Source organism: Schistocerca serialis, chromosome 1, assembly GCF_023864345.2.
Source record: "Schistocerca serialis cubense isolate TAMUIC-IGC-003099 chromosome 1, iqSchSeri2.2, whole genome shotgun sequence".
In the NCBI taxonomy this organism is placed as follows: Eukaryota; Metazoa; Arthropoda; class Insecta; order Orthoptera; family Acrididae; genus Schistocerca; species Schistocerca serialis.
This window is the reverse complement of record NC_064638.1, coordinates 452,692,999-452,708,632: the sequence shown is the minus strand read 5'-3', so window position 1 is coordinate 452,708,632 and position 15,634 is coordinate 452,692,999. Positions and strand designations below refer to the sequence as shown.

Here is a 15,634-nt window from a genome sequence, read left to right as displayed (position 1 = left end):
AGAATGTAATTCAGTTGCTCCAGTCCCAGATGGTACTGAGTTACAAGGGGAATGCTCCTCTGTGGCCAGACTGTGGGACTTTGTGAGGTGGTGGGAGATTGGAAAGATAAGTCATGGGAGATTTGTTTTTGTACAAGGATGGGAGGATAATTACAGTCAGTGAAGGCTTCAGTGAGACCCTCAGTATATTTAGAGAGGGATTGTTCATCACTGCAGATGTGACGACCACGAGTGGCTAGGCTGTACAGAAGGGACTTCTTGGTATAAAATGGGTGGCAGCTGTCGAAGTTGGGTCTATTGTTAGTGGTTAGTAGGTTTGATGCGGATGGAGGTACTGATGTAGCTATCTCTGAGGTGGAGGTCAACTTCTAGGTAGGTGGCTTGTTGGGTTGAGTAGGACCAGATGAAGCAAATGGGGGAGAAGTTGAGGTTCTGGATGAATGTGGATCCTTCCTACCAACAGCAGCTTTTCTGAATTGTGCAGGTGGGAACTTTCCGTGCAATACATCCTACATTCCCATAACCCTCCTGGCCTCAACCTTCGTTAGTCACTGTCCTCACTCATCACTGTTCCCATTCAAGCACTACACAGCCATCATTTCACCGCCACACCCAGTCTCTTAATTTTTTTAAATTTTTATTTCTCTCCTTTCCACTACTTACTCTCTCCCCCCCTCCGCACCTTCTCACCTGTCCTCCATCTAAATTGCAACACTTCACTGTCCGCCACTCCCACCATACTATCCCTCCCCCTCCCCGACCCAGCCTCCTTCTTACCCCCACCCAGTCACCACTCCCATCATGCCCTGGTGCTGTCGCTCGCAGTGTAGTTTCAGCTCTCTGAGACTGCAGACGTGTGTGCAAGTTGCGCTTGTGTGAGTGTGTGTGTACGTGAGTGTATAAGTGTCTACTGCTGACAAAGGCCTTAATGGCCGAAACCTGTGATTGTATGAATATTTTTATTGTGCCTATCATGACTCAGCATCTCCACTATATGGTGAGTAGTAACTTTCCTTCCTTCTCTCTTAGAGCACAAGTTTGGATTGTTTTATTAAGGATGGGGATGGATGTCAGCTGTGCCCTTTCAAAGGTGGAACTATCGGCATTTCTTGCAGCTGACTTTGCTTCCCCTGCTGGATGAAGTGCCATTGATGATTTGGAGGATTATGTCACTGCTACATGACAGTGCTCCAACTCATTTCACAATTAATGTCCAGACACATCTCAATTGAGTGTTGCCTGATCAATGGATCGGATGAGGGGGTCCAGTTGCATAGCCTTCTTGTTCATCGGATCTCAACCGTGTGATTTCTGGTTATGGGGCCATCTCAAAAGTATCATGTATGCAGAGCCCATTTCAGATGTGGAGACAATGGAGCAGCACACTCATGCTGCCTTTGACACTATTCAGATGCCACCTGGCAGATGTGAACGTGTGGGACAGAACATGCCCCAGCATGTACACGCATGTGTTGAAGCATATGGAAACTGTTTTCAACACATACTGTGCTTTGTTCATTAGACCTTTTTTGTTCCATATACTCTCATTGATCAATCCCTAGAGTTTGTAAATGGTAGAAAAAATCACCCTGTATAATGCTCTTCTAAGTTTATCATAATTATATTTTCTATTATAATATAAATATATCACTTTTTGTTGTCTATATACGCTACAGCAGTTTGCGTAATAATGGCTCTGTGCACAGATATGAAGTTTTGTAAGATGATTATGTGTACTTTCTCCTCTGTTATGTTCGTGAGAACATGATCATTGCGTCTATGTATCCCTAACAATTCTTGTAGATGCTCATTTTGTGTGTTTATAGTTATAACAATGTAATAAGTCACCACAATGCAAATAATTATTTCTGTTATATAATGAGTCTATGTTGATGTCTTCAACAACAAACATGTTTTTATGTTCTGCTGTCTTTTTCAGTAAGTCTTCAACATGGTTAAAAAAAAAAAAACCTTCAATACTGCTTTCAGTTGACATACATAGTGCTGCTATAACCAGACTGTTTTCAAATGGTTCAAATGGCTCTAAGCACTATGGGACTTAACATCTGAGGTCATCAGTCCCCTAGACTTAGAATTACTTAAACCTAACTAAGCTAAGGACATCACACACATCTATGCCCAAGGCAGGATTCGAACCTGCAACCGTAGCAGCAGTGTGGTTCCAGACTGAAGCGTCTAGAACTGCTCAGCCACAGCGGCTGGCCCAGACTTTTTTCCTTAGTTTGAAATTTACTGCTGCAACCTCAAGTACCATTTCAGTTTTCAGCTCATTAGTCCATGTGACTTTTTCTTAGGCTATAGCATTTCTGCAGTAGATGCCTACCCCACCACCTAAGAGTCAGCCCCCATGGCTGAGTGGCTTGTGTGTGTGGCTGCTATGCAGAGGACTTAGATTCTATTTCCAGTACTGCCAGGAATTTTTCCTACATGGGAGGATTGGAACTGGATGCATTCAGCCTTGTGATTCCTGTTACTTGACTGAGTAGTACTGATTCCAAGAGCAAGAAAAATAACAATGACTGGGAGAATGGTGTGCTGACCCCACACCCTCCATACTGCATCTAAATGATGCCACTGACAGAGGATGATTTGGTAGTCAGTCAATCCTGCATGAACCAGAATGTGGATCTTTGCTTTCACCACCACCTTTATGTGTCTTCCTGCAGAGCAAGTTTTCAAGTTGGTAATTATTGGCGCTCTGTCCATACACTTCACCTTCCTTGCCACCCATTTTGTTCCCTATGAAGAAATATGGTTTAGTTCTCCCTATGAAGAAATATGATTTAGTCTCATTGCATATGCTCTGCTTTATTAATGATATATAGAATATTTAGATAAATTATGTGTGTCTGGAGGGAACTGTCCTAGAGTCTGTTTCAAACTTTTACGTTTTCAGTCATGATTTTGAAGCACCCCTTTCTAGCTGCTGTGAAGCAGAAACTTCTGTCCAAAGAAAAGTGCATGTTGTGATATTAAATACTATTAAATGATGCTAGAAGACTAATGTGTGTGGCCTTTCATATCCGAAAATTAACTTAAAACCTGGGGAAAATGTTCAGCTTTGAAAATTAAACACCATGAGCTCATGGGACTTTGAACTTCGGAAGATTTGAAAACTTCACTGAAAGAAAAGTTTGTAAATGATTCTGAAGGGATGTATAAGATTTATATTCAGAATATCTTTTGGCCAAGATACACAGAAAATTAATATTTTTTGAATACCAGTGCAATGAACTGAGTATCTGTGTAGATGATTTTTGTTTTATGGGCATTAGGCAATGGTCCAAGACACATTTTTCTGAATAACATGTCATCTCCCAATGTGTGATGAGTCAAATTATGATAATAATCTATAACATTACTACTATTCTTTCTTCATTTTAATTTCCACAATATTGAATCTGTCTCCCTTTCCCCGCCAAAAAGAAAGAGTCATTGGAAAATCATCTTAAGCCCTCATGAAAATATGGCACAAAGTTAGCCCTGCATTGTTACATTTTTAATGCCTCCTGCTGATGTGCAAAAACTAACAGTGAGAGAAAACTCATACTGTGGCCGCAAAGTAACAAATAGTGTAGTAAAACTGTATGTAAATGTGGTTCAGCTGATATTCTTTCTTGTGTGAGAGACAACAGAAATTTTCTGACAAATATGCTCTTGCTGCAAAATACAGCTGCAGAAAATTTGGCAGGAACATTTGATGGATGATGTAAGTGATGAATACATCAGCAGATGCCACTTATCCAGCCAACCTTTTTCCTAGGTGGGAGTGACATGGAGAAAGAAGATGGTGATGATTATGATGATGATAAACTTTAATCTTATTCATAATTATTTATTAATCTTATCATTTTATTATTAATATTATTCTAAATTTATTGCAGGAATAACTTGTCTGAAGAATGAGTTCCAATGTTCTGATGGCACTTGCATTCCCAACAGATGGGTGTGTGATAATGTAAATGACTGTCCTTATGCCACAGATGAAAACAACTGCACACAGTGTGCTGAAGGAGAAGTTAGGTAAGAGAATGCTCTTTGATGTTATAATAGTGTAACTGGTTAAAGCTAATCATGGAAAGATAGAAAATGCTGCATGATATTTCCTTGTACATCAAATACAATGTGCCTAATTTCAAACAGCCATCTTGTACGCACCTATTTTAAATCCCCTTGCAGTCAGGGAGTTGTAGATTACAGAAATTTATGAGTGATACATTAGAAAAGAGCCTTGCTTTGATTCTGTAGCATATTTTACATGTGCTTTTGGGGTTTAGAGGAAGAGCCAGGTGTCGATGAAAATGCTTCCAAAATTAATGGCTAGTGATTTGGTGTCCCAGAGACACTGCATATGGAATGAGTCAGTAGCTACATCCTTTTAGAAACCCCATTTCTGTTTCAGATACATGTTCAGATGCTAATTAAAGATACAAAAAATCCAAGGAGATCAACTGAATCATTTACCCGAATATCATTCTACTAAAAGAACAAAACAACTGCCTGATTCCACCTTGAAGACAAGGAATCCATTGCCCTCAGCATTAGTAGTTGTCTGGGTTATATACATGAAAGGATCTTTTGTTCCTCTATACAGAGGCAGAAACATTCGTACATGATAGGAAATTATGCGGTATAATGAGGAATTTCTCATCTACAGCAGAGAAATATTAATTAAACTGAGACTCCAGTTTTGTGTAAGTGTTACACTACTATATTAGAACACTGCAAATATTGAGCACATACAACAATGTTTTTGCTACACAAATTATGAGCAAGATTTTCTCCACTGTGAGTAGCAGTTATAATGTTGTTCCCCTCACTCAATCAGCTGTCAGTTTTGAACAGCACCATTTATTCATGATATATAAGTGCATCCACTGTCTCTCAGTGCCTTGTGTTTATTCTCCTTCCATTCACAAATGTCAACTTAACATTTCCTTTCTTTAATCAAGCAGCTGTGTGCTCCTCTCATCACCACAACATTCAGAGTGTCACCCAAAATGCCTTCACTAACAATGTTGATTGCAGCAATGATTTTATGGCTGGATAATGGCACTAACAATAATTTGAGGCAACAATAAGGAAACCAGCACAAGCAGGGCATCAGATACCATGCTATGCCAACTGTGATTCACTTTCCATGAAAATACGAGTTACAATGTTGTTCAGATGCACAATTCAGCTGATTAAAGCAAGGCGTGGAGATATACCCTCTGATTAAAGTTCTCTTTAGAAATGTTAATAAATAAAATTGCTTTAAAATTGTTAAGGATGCAAAAAATAATTGTATCAGTATACCAAATTATATAAAGGAGGAGAAAATCTCCATATTAAGGAGAAAATTATTTTACTTTCTTAGCAGTATTTTATGATTATGTAAATGCAAAGCTTAGGAATTGCACAGAAAAATGGGAGACTCACAAAATGATACACACACCCACAATCTATTGCCCATATTGCATGCACAATAGTTTGCACCTTAACGGAATAACAATGAATCATTTTTCAGAGTAGCACCTGCCCCACACCCACCTTCACCTCTGACCCATGGTCAGTCACACACTCCTCTCCACAGTCTCCCTCATCTTCTGTTCTGTCCCCCTCCCAATCCACTCCTACACACCACTGTGTACTGTGCACAGCTCCCCCTGTCTGCAGTCAGTCCACCTTCTTTCTCTCTTCAGCCACTCTACCTGACACAACCCTTTCTCCAGTCAAGCTGCAGTACTGGAAAAGTTTAGTCAGCCGGAACAGTTTTGCTATCCTTGTTTGTGTCTACTGTAGTTGCAAAGAAGCTAGCAATGCTCTGTTTTTGTAAGTGCTTATACGTGGGGTACCCAAAAAAACTGGAATTATTTTTTTAGGTATATATTTTCAAATTGTTTACAAAACAACCTTACCCCTTTCAAAATACTCTCCATTGCAACTAATACATTTGCCTCACCAGTGCTCCCACTGTTTGAAACATTTTTTGTCTGCAACTAAAGCAGATAAACAATTAGACAAAGGCTGTTTTCTTGCAAGATAAATTTTTTGTGTGTTTTCAAAAGAGGCAGTATTGAACCAATTATTAACTACATTTCCTTAAGCATGAGGAAACAGAATCACTAAGTTTCATTATAATGTAGATTCATTAAGACAGACACAAAACTATGTGCAGTCCCCATGAAAATAAAAGCTAAATAGGACTGAGGTCAAAAGATAACAGAGGGCCAGCTAATCATAATTATGTCCATTGTGTGTTCACTATATAACTCTAATGTAATTTAGGAGCAGCAGATGTGCATTGTCATGCTGCACATACATCTCCTCTGGGAGTTAATGTAAGAAAAAAAAATGGACATGATCAGTCAGCAGTTCGTTGTAGATTAGATTAGATTATTTGTCTGTGAGGGATGACAGACATTCCATCTTGCATAAACATTCCACACATCTGGAGGTTATCACTTGCAGTTACCTTACCATACTTCTTGTACCATTCACACAATATGATTGGTGAACACCAATCTTCACTGCACCCCATGTCCATCTGACCCTTTAGCGTGATTGAAACACCTAATGGGGCTGCTTTTGCACCCAAACCAATCACTGTACCATGTAAAATATGCTTCTAAGATGTACAGTGGCTTATGTACCACTGGATAGGAGATGACTACTTCACTTCATTGCTCACCACTTAAGTGGGAAGAGTAATTTGTTGTACTGTGGTTCATCTAACCATTTGGATACATACAGATAAAAGCAATTACAGCACGCTCCTGGTTATCCAGGTCAATGCAGACCAAAGCCTGCATACATAAGTGGAAAAAACAGATAATAGATGTTGTTCCATAAAATTGTTTGATTTACTGTATCTACAAACCATGCTGCATGTCACACAAGAAACTCCACAGTGTTACTCATTCATTACTTGCTAAAACTGACAACCTATTTACAAACCAACATTTGAACACACTGTATTTCATATCAGTTGCATTTAGTTCTGGGAAATAAAAAGTTCTCATTTTCCACAATCATTACATCAGTATGGTCAAATAAATTTTGTCCAGCATGCTCTGCTAACAGATCAGTGCATTTCAGTGCCCTGGTATGAGTCATGTTGCATTTCTCAATTACCTAGTCTTTGCTCTCTCCCTTTACCAAACACACTACATCCACATAATTTATCTGTCTGCATTCTAATTATAACACAATACTTTACAGTTAAGTTTTTACTATTAAATCCAAAAGCGAGATAACCCACACCTTGGTAATCAGGAACTTGCTGTATTTTCATTTTTGTGTTGATCTGGATTATTCTGCAAAGTCCAATTTACAGGTCTTAATCTTGAACTGGTTCTTCTCAAAACTACAAATTACAGAGTTTAATGATGTGACTTGGTGTTAAAGTGCCAGACTACAAATCCAATTCTCAGTCATTCCTAGGATTTTTATCTGTTATTTATCACTTATCTCTGGCAATGTTTATTGATATCAAAAATGCTGAGTTTCACTGTAGTTTGGAACCTGCATTAACCTGTGGGTCCCCCTATATCTGAGTGGTAAGTCAGTTCAAAGAACAGAGGAAGCCAACAGCACACCACCTTCACTGTGTGTCTAGTTAAGCACAGTGGACTGATGACTACTATGCTTTTTAATCTTGTACATTTGTTTTTATTTATTTTCAGTTGTGAAAAAGATAAAAAGTGCATCCCGGCACATTGGAAATGTGATGGGTACAAGGACTGTCAAGATGGGTCTGATGAATTAAATTGTGCTGTAGAGAAAGGTCAGTAAAGATCATTAATATATAGCTTTTCTGTCCCATATAAAAATTTGAATGTTGTTGCCAGTATTCTTGAACTAAGAAAATTATTATCGTGTGATGTTCCTTCATTATTTTATTTTTGAACCATTATTTGGATTAGATTCTTCCACGTTTGTCTGTAATGCTGTATGTCACTCATCAGATGTATCTGTATATCAGATCATGTTACTTCACAGTGGCTTCTGATACTTTCCTTGCACCTAAAGACTCATTTCTTCCATCCTTCCACTATCAGTACCTATGCATTATACCTCTGCTTCCTGTTTTCCATCTTGCCTTTTCTGTTCATGGAGAAGCTACTTAGAGGTTCTGGAAGGTTTTGTAAATTGGTGTGTATGTTACCCCCATCCCAGTCAATCCTGTTTCAGTGGCTGGTAATAGATGGTTACATCTGTTTCACAATACCAGAGAAGGAAAGTTGCTGCTCACCATATAGCGGAGATGCTGAGTCACAATAGGCACAACAAAAAGATTCACACAGTTATAGCTTTTGGCCATTAAGGCCTTTGTCAGCAGTAGACACACATACACACACGCACACACACACACTCGTGCAAATGCAACTTGCACACATGTCTGCAGTCTCAGAGAGCTGAAACCACACTGCGAACAGCAGCACCAGTGCATGATGGGAGTGGTGACGATGGGGGTAAAGAGGAGGCTGGGGCGGGGAGGGGAAGGGATAGTATGGTGGGAGTGGTGGTCAGTGAAGTGTTGCAGTCTATCCCTCAGCTAAGTGCATTGTATTTAACAGAGGTGGGGGGTGGGGGACGACAAAAAATATATAGGTCAGAAAATGAAAGATGTAGAAAACTGAAATGGAGTGAAGAAAGAAGTAGTTACAATGAAGAAATGGTGAGACGGAAGGAATTAACATAAATTAAGGCTCTGAAAGCTTGTAAAAGTTAAACTCTTCTGTGTGTGTATTCTCCTACCACCAATTGATGAGTAGATTTTTTATCTATCTATTTGCGTTATACTGTCAATAACTGATTATTTTCATTGTTATAAATGCATTTTTCTGGCAGATATGACCACTTTAATATTACTTGTTTGTCTCTTGCAATAAAATCCCTGATTGTGATACAGGTTGGTTGGATGCCAAAGTAAATAAACTGATATGGGTAGTATGTTGTAGTGTCTTTTTTCATTTGACACAAGGTATTTATGTCATTGGTGACTTACACTAATTTTCTTCTCAACAAAAACTGGCCCCTATTTCCTTTAGAATATGTAGCAGATAGAACAATTTCAGCACAATGAAGACAAACCTATGACCTAAAAGGTCAACAACATTTCAAAAGAGCAATATAACTGGTAACAACGTAAGTGGTAACTTTCTTCATCTATATTTATTTTTAAAATAGGTGATCTTCGCCTTCTCTGACTTTTCATTCTCATAGCTAGGAGTAATGTCTCTCTTGTTTATTGTAATGTTTATCTGTCAGCAGTACTGGAAGCATGTAAAGGTAAACACTATGAGCCTATTTGTCTTTATCAGTCTGATACTAGAAGCAGTTTCTAAATATGTTATTAACAGAAGAGAGGCCCTGCCACATACATATGAAATATTAGTATTTTCTTATAAACATTTTTACAATCAGAGAAATTATTATTTTCAGTTAAGTAATAATTTCTATTGTTATTGTGTTCTTCAAGTTGGTTTTCCCTTCTGATGACCTAACCTCTGACATAACTATTGTAGACATTCTGAGCCAGCTATTTTGTGCACCAAAAAATATTTCATTGAATATAGTGCACATTGGCTTCAATTTATTTTCAGATATGAACCTCTTCAACTAATTGACACAAGCTATCAGAACAGATTTTGTTTAAAGATAGAAGCAGAGTTCACATATGAAAATAATCATATAAAAACAAACCGAGCGAGGTGATATTGTGGTGTGAGGTGGCACAGTGGTTAGACACTGGACTCGCATTTGGGAGGATGGCGGTTAATCTCGCGTCCGGCCATCCTGATTTAGGTTTTCGATGATTTCCCTGAATCACTCCAGGCAAATGCCAGGATGGTTCCTTTGAAAGGGCACGGCTGACTTCCTTTCCCTTCCTTGCCTAATCCAATGAGACCAATGACCTCGCTGTCTGGTCTCCTTCCCCAAACAATCCAACCCAACCCATATAGATTAGATTAGATTAATACTTGTTCCATAGATCATGAATACGACACCTCGTAATGATGTGGAACATGTCAGGTTAATAAAAGATGTCTGTACAAGATATTACATTACACAAAATATTGCATGACACTAATGTTTAAGTTGGTTGTCGTCCCCCCCCCCCCCTCCCACCCATCCCCCCCCCACCCCACCCCTCCTTAATTTATATCTAAAAATTCAGCCAATGAGTAGAAGGAGTTGTCATCTAGAAATTCTTTTAATTTATTTTTAAATGTTAGTTGGCTATCTGCCAGGCTTTTGATGCTGTTTGGTAGGTGACCAAAGATTTTGTGGCAGCTTAATTTACCCCTTTCTGTGCCAAAGACAGATTTAACCCTGCATAGTGAAGATCATCCTTTCTCCTGGTGTTATAGCTATGCACACTGCTATTACTTTTGAACTGGGTTGGATTATTAACAACAAATTTCATAAGTGAATATATATACTGTGAGGTTACTGTGAGGATCCCTAGATCCTTAAATAGATGTCTGCAGGATGACTGTGGGTGGGCTCCAGCAATTATTCTGATTACACATTTTTGAGCAATGAAAACTTTTCTACTCAACGATGAATTACCCCAGAATATGATGCCATACGAAAGCAGTGAATGAAAGTAGGCATAGTAAGCTAATTTACTGAGATTCTTATCACCAAATTTTGCAATAACCCTAATAGCATATGTAGCTGAACTCAGACGTTTCAGCAGACCATCAATGTGTTGCTTCCAGTTTAACCTCTCATCAATGGACACACCTAAAAATTTTGAAAATTCTACCTTAGCTACAGACTTCTGTTCAAAGTCTATATTTATTACTGGAGCTGTGCCATTTACTGTACGGAACTGTATATACTGTGTTTTATCAAAATTTAAAGAGAGACCGTTTGCTGAGAACCACTTAGTAATTTTGTGAAAAACATCATTTACAATTACATCACTTAGTTCTTGGTGTTTGGATGTTATTACTATACTTGTATCATCAGCAAAAAGAACTAACTTTGCATCTTCATCAATGTGGAATGGTAAGTCATTAATGTATATCAAGAAGAGTAAAGGATCTAAGACCGAACCCTGTGGGACCCCATACTTGATAGCCTCCCAGTTTGAGGAATCAGCTGTTGATTTAACATTACATGAACCACTTATTTCAACTTTCTGCATTCTTCCAGTTAAGTATGAATTGAACCATTTGTGCACTGCCCCACTCAAACCATAATGATTTAGCTTATCTAAAAGAATTCCATGATTTACACAATCAAAGGCCTTTGAGAGATCACAAAAAATACCAATGGGTGATGTCCGGTTATTCAGAGCATTTAATATTTGATCAGTGAAAGCATATATAGCATTTTCTGTTGAAAAGCCTTTCTGAAAACCAAACTGACATTTTTACAAATATGGGAGGCTAGTCTTGAATACATTACTTTCTCAAAAATTTTTGATAGAGCTGTCAGAAGAGAGATTGGGCGGTAGTTGTTGACATCCAACGTATCCCCCTTTTTATGCAATGGTTTTACAATGGCATATTTCAGTCTATCGGGGAAAATGCCCTGCTCCAATTGGCTATTACATATGTGGCTGAGAATCCTACTTATCTGTGGGGAACAAGCTTTAAGTACCTTGCTGGAAATGCTATCAATTCCATAAGAGCTTTTGCTTTTCAGTGAGCTTATTATTTTACTGATTTCTTCAGAGGGAGAGGTTGGTGGAATTACAGTTTCAAACTGCACAGGTATGGCCTCTTCTATTAGTAGCCTTGCCTCTTCTAGTGAAGATCTAGATCCTATTTCCTCCACAACATTTAAAAATGATTATTGAAAATATTTTCAATTTCTGATTGTTTGTTAGTACACTTGTCATTCAGTTATGGCACTAAAGTCTTCCTGTGCTCTTGGTTGCCCAGTTTCCCTTTCAATAATATTCCAAATTGCTTTAATTTTGTTATCAGAGTTACCGATCTCAGACATGATACACATGCCTCTGGACTTTTTAATAACTTTTCTTAGTACCGCACAATAGTTTTTATAATATTGAACAATTTCGGGGTCAGTACTCCCTCTTGCTGTTAGATAGAGTTCTCTTTTACGGTTGCAAGATATTCTTATTCCTTTAGTTAGCCAAGGTTTTTTATATGTTTTCTTGGAATTATGTTTAACTGTTTTCTTGGGAAAACAATTTTCAAATACCCTTAAAAATGTATCGTGAAATAAGTTATATTTCAAGTTTGCATCGGGTTCCTTATACACTTCAACCCAGTCTAGCTGCTGTAGGCTTTCCCTAAAGTTTGCAATATTTATATTGTTAATTGAACGCACTGCTTTGAAAGTCTGATTTGATATACTGCGTGGAGCTATGTCATGTACTGCAACTAGCTGTGCACCATGATCTGAAAGACCATTCTCAACAGGATAAGCATTTATGTCCTTAAACTTATCTTGGTCTATAAAAAAGTTATCTATCAATGTACTGCTGTTCTTTGTTATCCGAGTAGGAAAATCAATGACGGAGCTCAAATTGAAAGAACTGAGTAATACTACAAGGTCATTCTTCCTATTACACTCTTTAAGGGAATCAACACGGAAATCCCCACAAATGATAATTTGTTTCCCCCTGTCTGACAGATAGCACAACAAAGCATCCAAGTTTTCTAGAAATAGCTGGAAATTCCCTGAGGGGGACCTATACACTGTTACAATTATGAAAGTGCCATCATTTAGTTTAAGTTCAGTGGAACATGCTTCCATATGTTGCTCTACACAAAATTTTTTAGTTTCTAAATTTTTTACACTGTGGAAGCTTTTGACATATATTATCTCTACTTACATGTGCAGCTAATTTGTACCCATTGATGCTAACCTTTTGCATATCAGTGACAATGTGATGCTCAGACAGGCATAGTACATCTATTACATTCTCAGTTTCTATATCTTCTAAACAAAGCAGAAGCTCATCAATTTTATTCTTCAGTCCCCCAATATTTTGATGAAATATACTAACATTATTTTTCACTTTACTTTTGTGAGTATCTAGAACTTTTTTAACATCTTTAGTACTTGCCTGGCTGAGTTTCCCACTGGACACTGATCTTACACTAAAAAAGAGTTTCCACCATGAGATGTAGTTCCTCCCCCCTTAAATTTCCTGCTATCAGCCCAGCCAGTTTACCCTTCCCTTTCTTGTTGAGGTGTAGGCCATGTCTAGTATAGTCCCACCTACAGAGTGAATCAACAGGAACCACACCAATGTGTGACCCTGCACCAGATCCAAGTAGCCGTTCCAACTCCAAATTAACTCTCCTGACAGAAGAGCTCAAATGAGGTCGGTCGTGGTGCTCCAGAACCGACACAAACCCAACACTGGTATGACTCGATGTTGATGCAATCTTTGCCAGGTCACACTCTATGATGTACCCCGGATCTCTGTCAATACTAACAAGCAGTTTAAAAATTAACTATTACAAAGAAAGCATGTGCAATGTTATGTAAAAGTGTAACTACTGAAGCTCTGTCAACATACAGAATGCTTTTATCACCTTAATAATAATGTGTTACAAACATTTAATATACAATTAATGTTTCAGATGAAATTCTCACTGCTATGCCATACATGTCAACATGTTCTGCAAATGAACTACGTTGTGTGGATGGACGCTGCATCACACTGCAACAGCTATGTGATGGTAAAAAAGACTGCTCTGATGGCATTGATGAGGCCAGCTGTACTGTCACTGGATGAATGTGTATTTTGATCATTTTTACAAACTCTCGATATATTTTTCATGCATATTTTACAAATATAGCATGTGTGATATATTACTACCCAGATGGAATTGTTGTTCCATTGTAGGGAATGAATGAAGTACCAACTAAGGAATTTGCAAGATAGCCTGTTGTTCTTTTGAGTTTAGTAGGAAATATCTTCTTTCAAGATCTTTTTCCTTGCTTCCGACAGCAAGAAAAATCTCATGTAAAGCACCAAAAATTACTGTAATGCAAATATTTTTATTTCTTAACAGTGCCACAAATTACTGCTAATATGAAATTTGACTGGTATATTACTTGGTTATGTGAGCAAGTTACAGAATGAGGTGTCTATTGCTTGTGGAAATAAAATGAATTGAGGTACAAAATTAAGCAGGAAGAAAAATATCATGTAAAATTTTTGAAAGTTATGCAAATAGATGCTATTTCACAAATAGTATTAGATACTATTGCTGTAAAAATGTGCCCTGTAGCTTCTTAGCATAAAAGCAAAGCATACATAAAAAGCAACATAAATTATCCAAGCTCTGCTTTTCATGCAGAATTTATTAATAATGTGCTGCGTACCCTATGACTCCACAAACTATGTTAATTTTTATTGTTAAGTAAATGCTGCTTCTTATTATCATAGATGAAAAGAAGGCATCTGAATGTGTTCAATGTTTATTTTAATTAAATACTATAGTGTCCATGTTATGTATGTGTGTACATATGTTTACATTCATGTGTGAGATATGTATTTTTTACTCACTTTGTACATAAAATAAACTAAAAAATTTTATGAAATTATATATTATACTTTACTTCCAATACTAGTAGTAAAAAATAACTTATAGTACCGTGGAATCACTTTGGAAGTGTAGCACCAATTTAAGTGTAATTTATTCACGATAATAGACATGCAGCTGTGTTACATGTACATTACCAGGTGGCCTTCAAATCACCAATTTCACATTTTCAAAGCAGCACTGGAGCAAGTGCAGTGTGATTCCCCCTTTTTCCCCAGTCTGTAAGAATTGGAGGGACACAGTGGTCTAGGTGTATCTTTTTTGACAATTAATCAAAACATCCTCAGTCCTGTATTTGAAACTTGCCACTGCTTAAATTTTGAATGAAAATCATCAATAATGGCAACTGAAGACTTCCAACATAAGAAATCACTCTTGCTATGCCAACAGTCTTGTCAGAAAGCACAGAGGAGTGGGCACTCTCTTGCCCTTGGGCTGGGAGACTGTCCCTAGAAGGTGTATGAATCAGCAATGACCAATGGCTTGAGGATGCAGAAGGCAATGCAAACCACTATATCAAAGATACTTAATGTGTATCCGTAGGACATACAGCCTGTAATTGGAAAACTATCATGGTGATCTCTCCATTGGCAAGAGATTCTGGACTAGTCCCACATTCAGATCTCCAGGAGGAGACTGCCAAGGGAGAGGTGACTATGAGAAAAAGATTGAATAATCAAGAAAAGGGTAACATTCTATGAGTCAGGGTGTGGAATGTCAAAAGTTTGAACATTAGAAAATCTGAAAATCTGAAATGCTAAGACTCAATCTAGATATGGTGGGGATCAGTGAAGTGAAATGGAAAGAAGACAAGGCTTTCTGGTCAGATCAGTATAAGGTAATATCAAAAGCTGCAGAAAGTGGTTTAATGGGAGTAGGATTCATCATGAATAGGAAGACATAACAGAGAGTGAGTTACTCTGGACAGTGATAGGGCTGTTCTCATCAAAGTTGACAGCAAATCAACACCAACAACAATAGTTCAGGTATACATGCCAATGTTGTGAGCAGAAGATGGAGAGATAGGGAAAGTACATGAGGATGTTCAATGGGTAATTCAGTGTGTAAAGGGAGATGAAAAT

At 37.9% G+C, this 15,634-nt stretch overlaps 1 protein-coding gene across 2 annotated transcripts in view; it reads left to right on the top strand.

The window, feature by feature from the left end:
* Positions 1-14,550, top strand: part of LOC126473142 (uncharacterized) — a 561,035-nt gene extending 546,485 nt beyond the window's left edge. For both annotated transcript variants that reach the window (XM_050100011.1, XM_050100003.1), the window contains exons 7-9: positions 3,906-4,044; positions 7,689-7,789; positions 13,584-14,550. In XM_050100011.1, coding sequence (XP_049955968.1) covers positions 3,906-4,044; positions 7,689-7,789; positions 13,584-13,738 — 395 coding nt within the window. In that variant the 3' untranslated portion in view covers positions 13,739-14,550. The remainder of the gene's footprint in view (positions 1-3,905; positions 4,045-7,688; positions 7,790-13,583) is intronic.
* Positions 14,551-15,634: the final 1,084 nt, after the last annotated feature.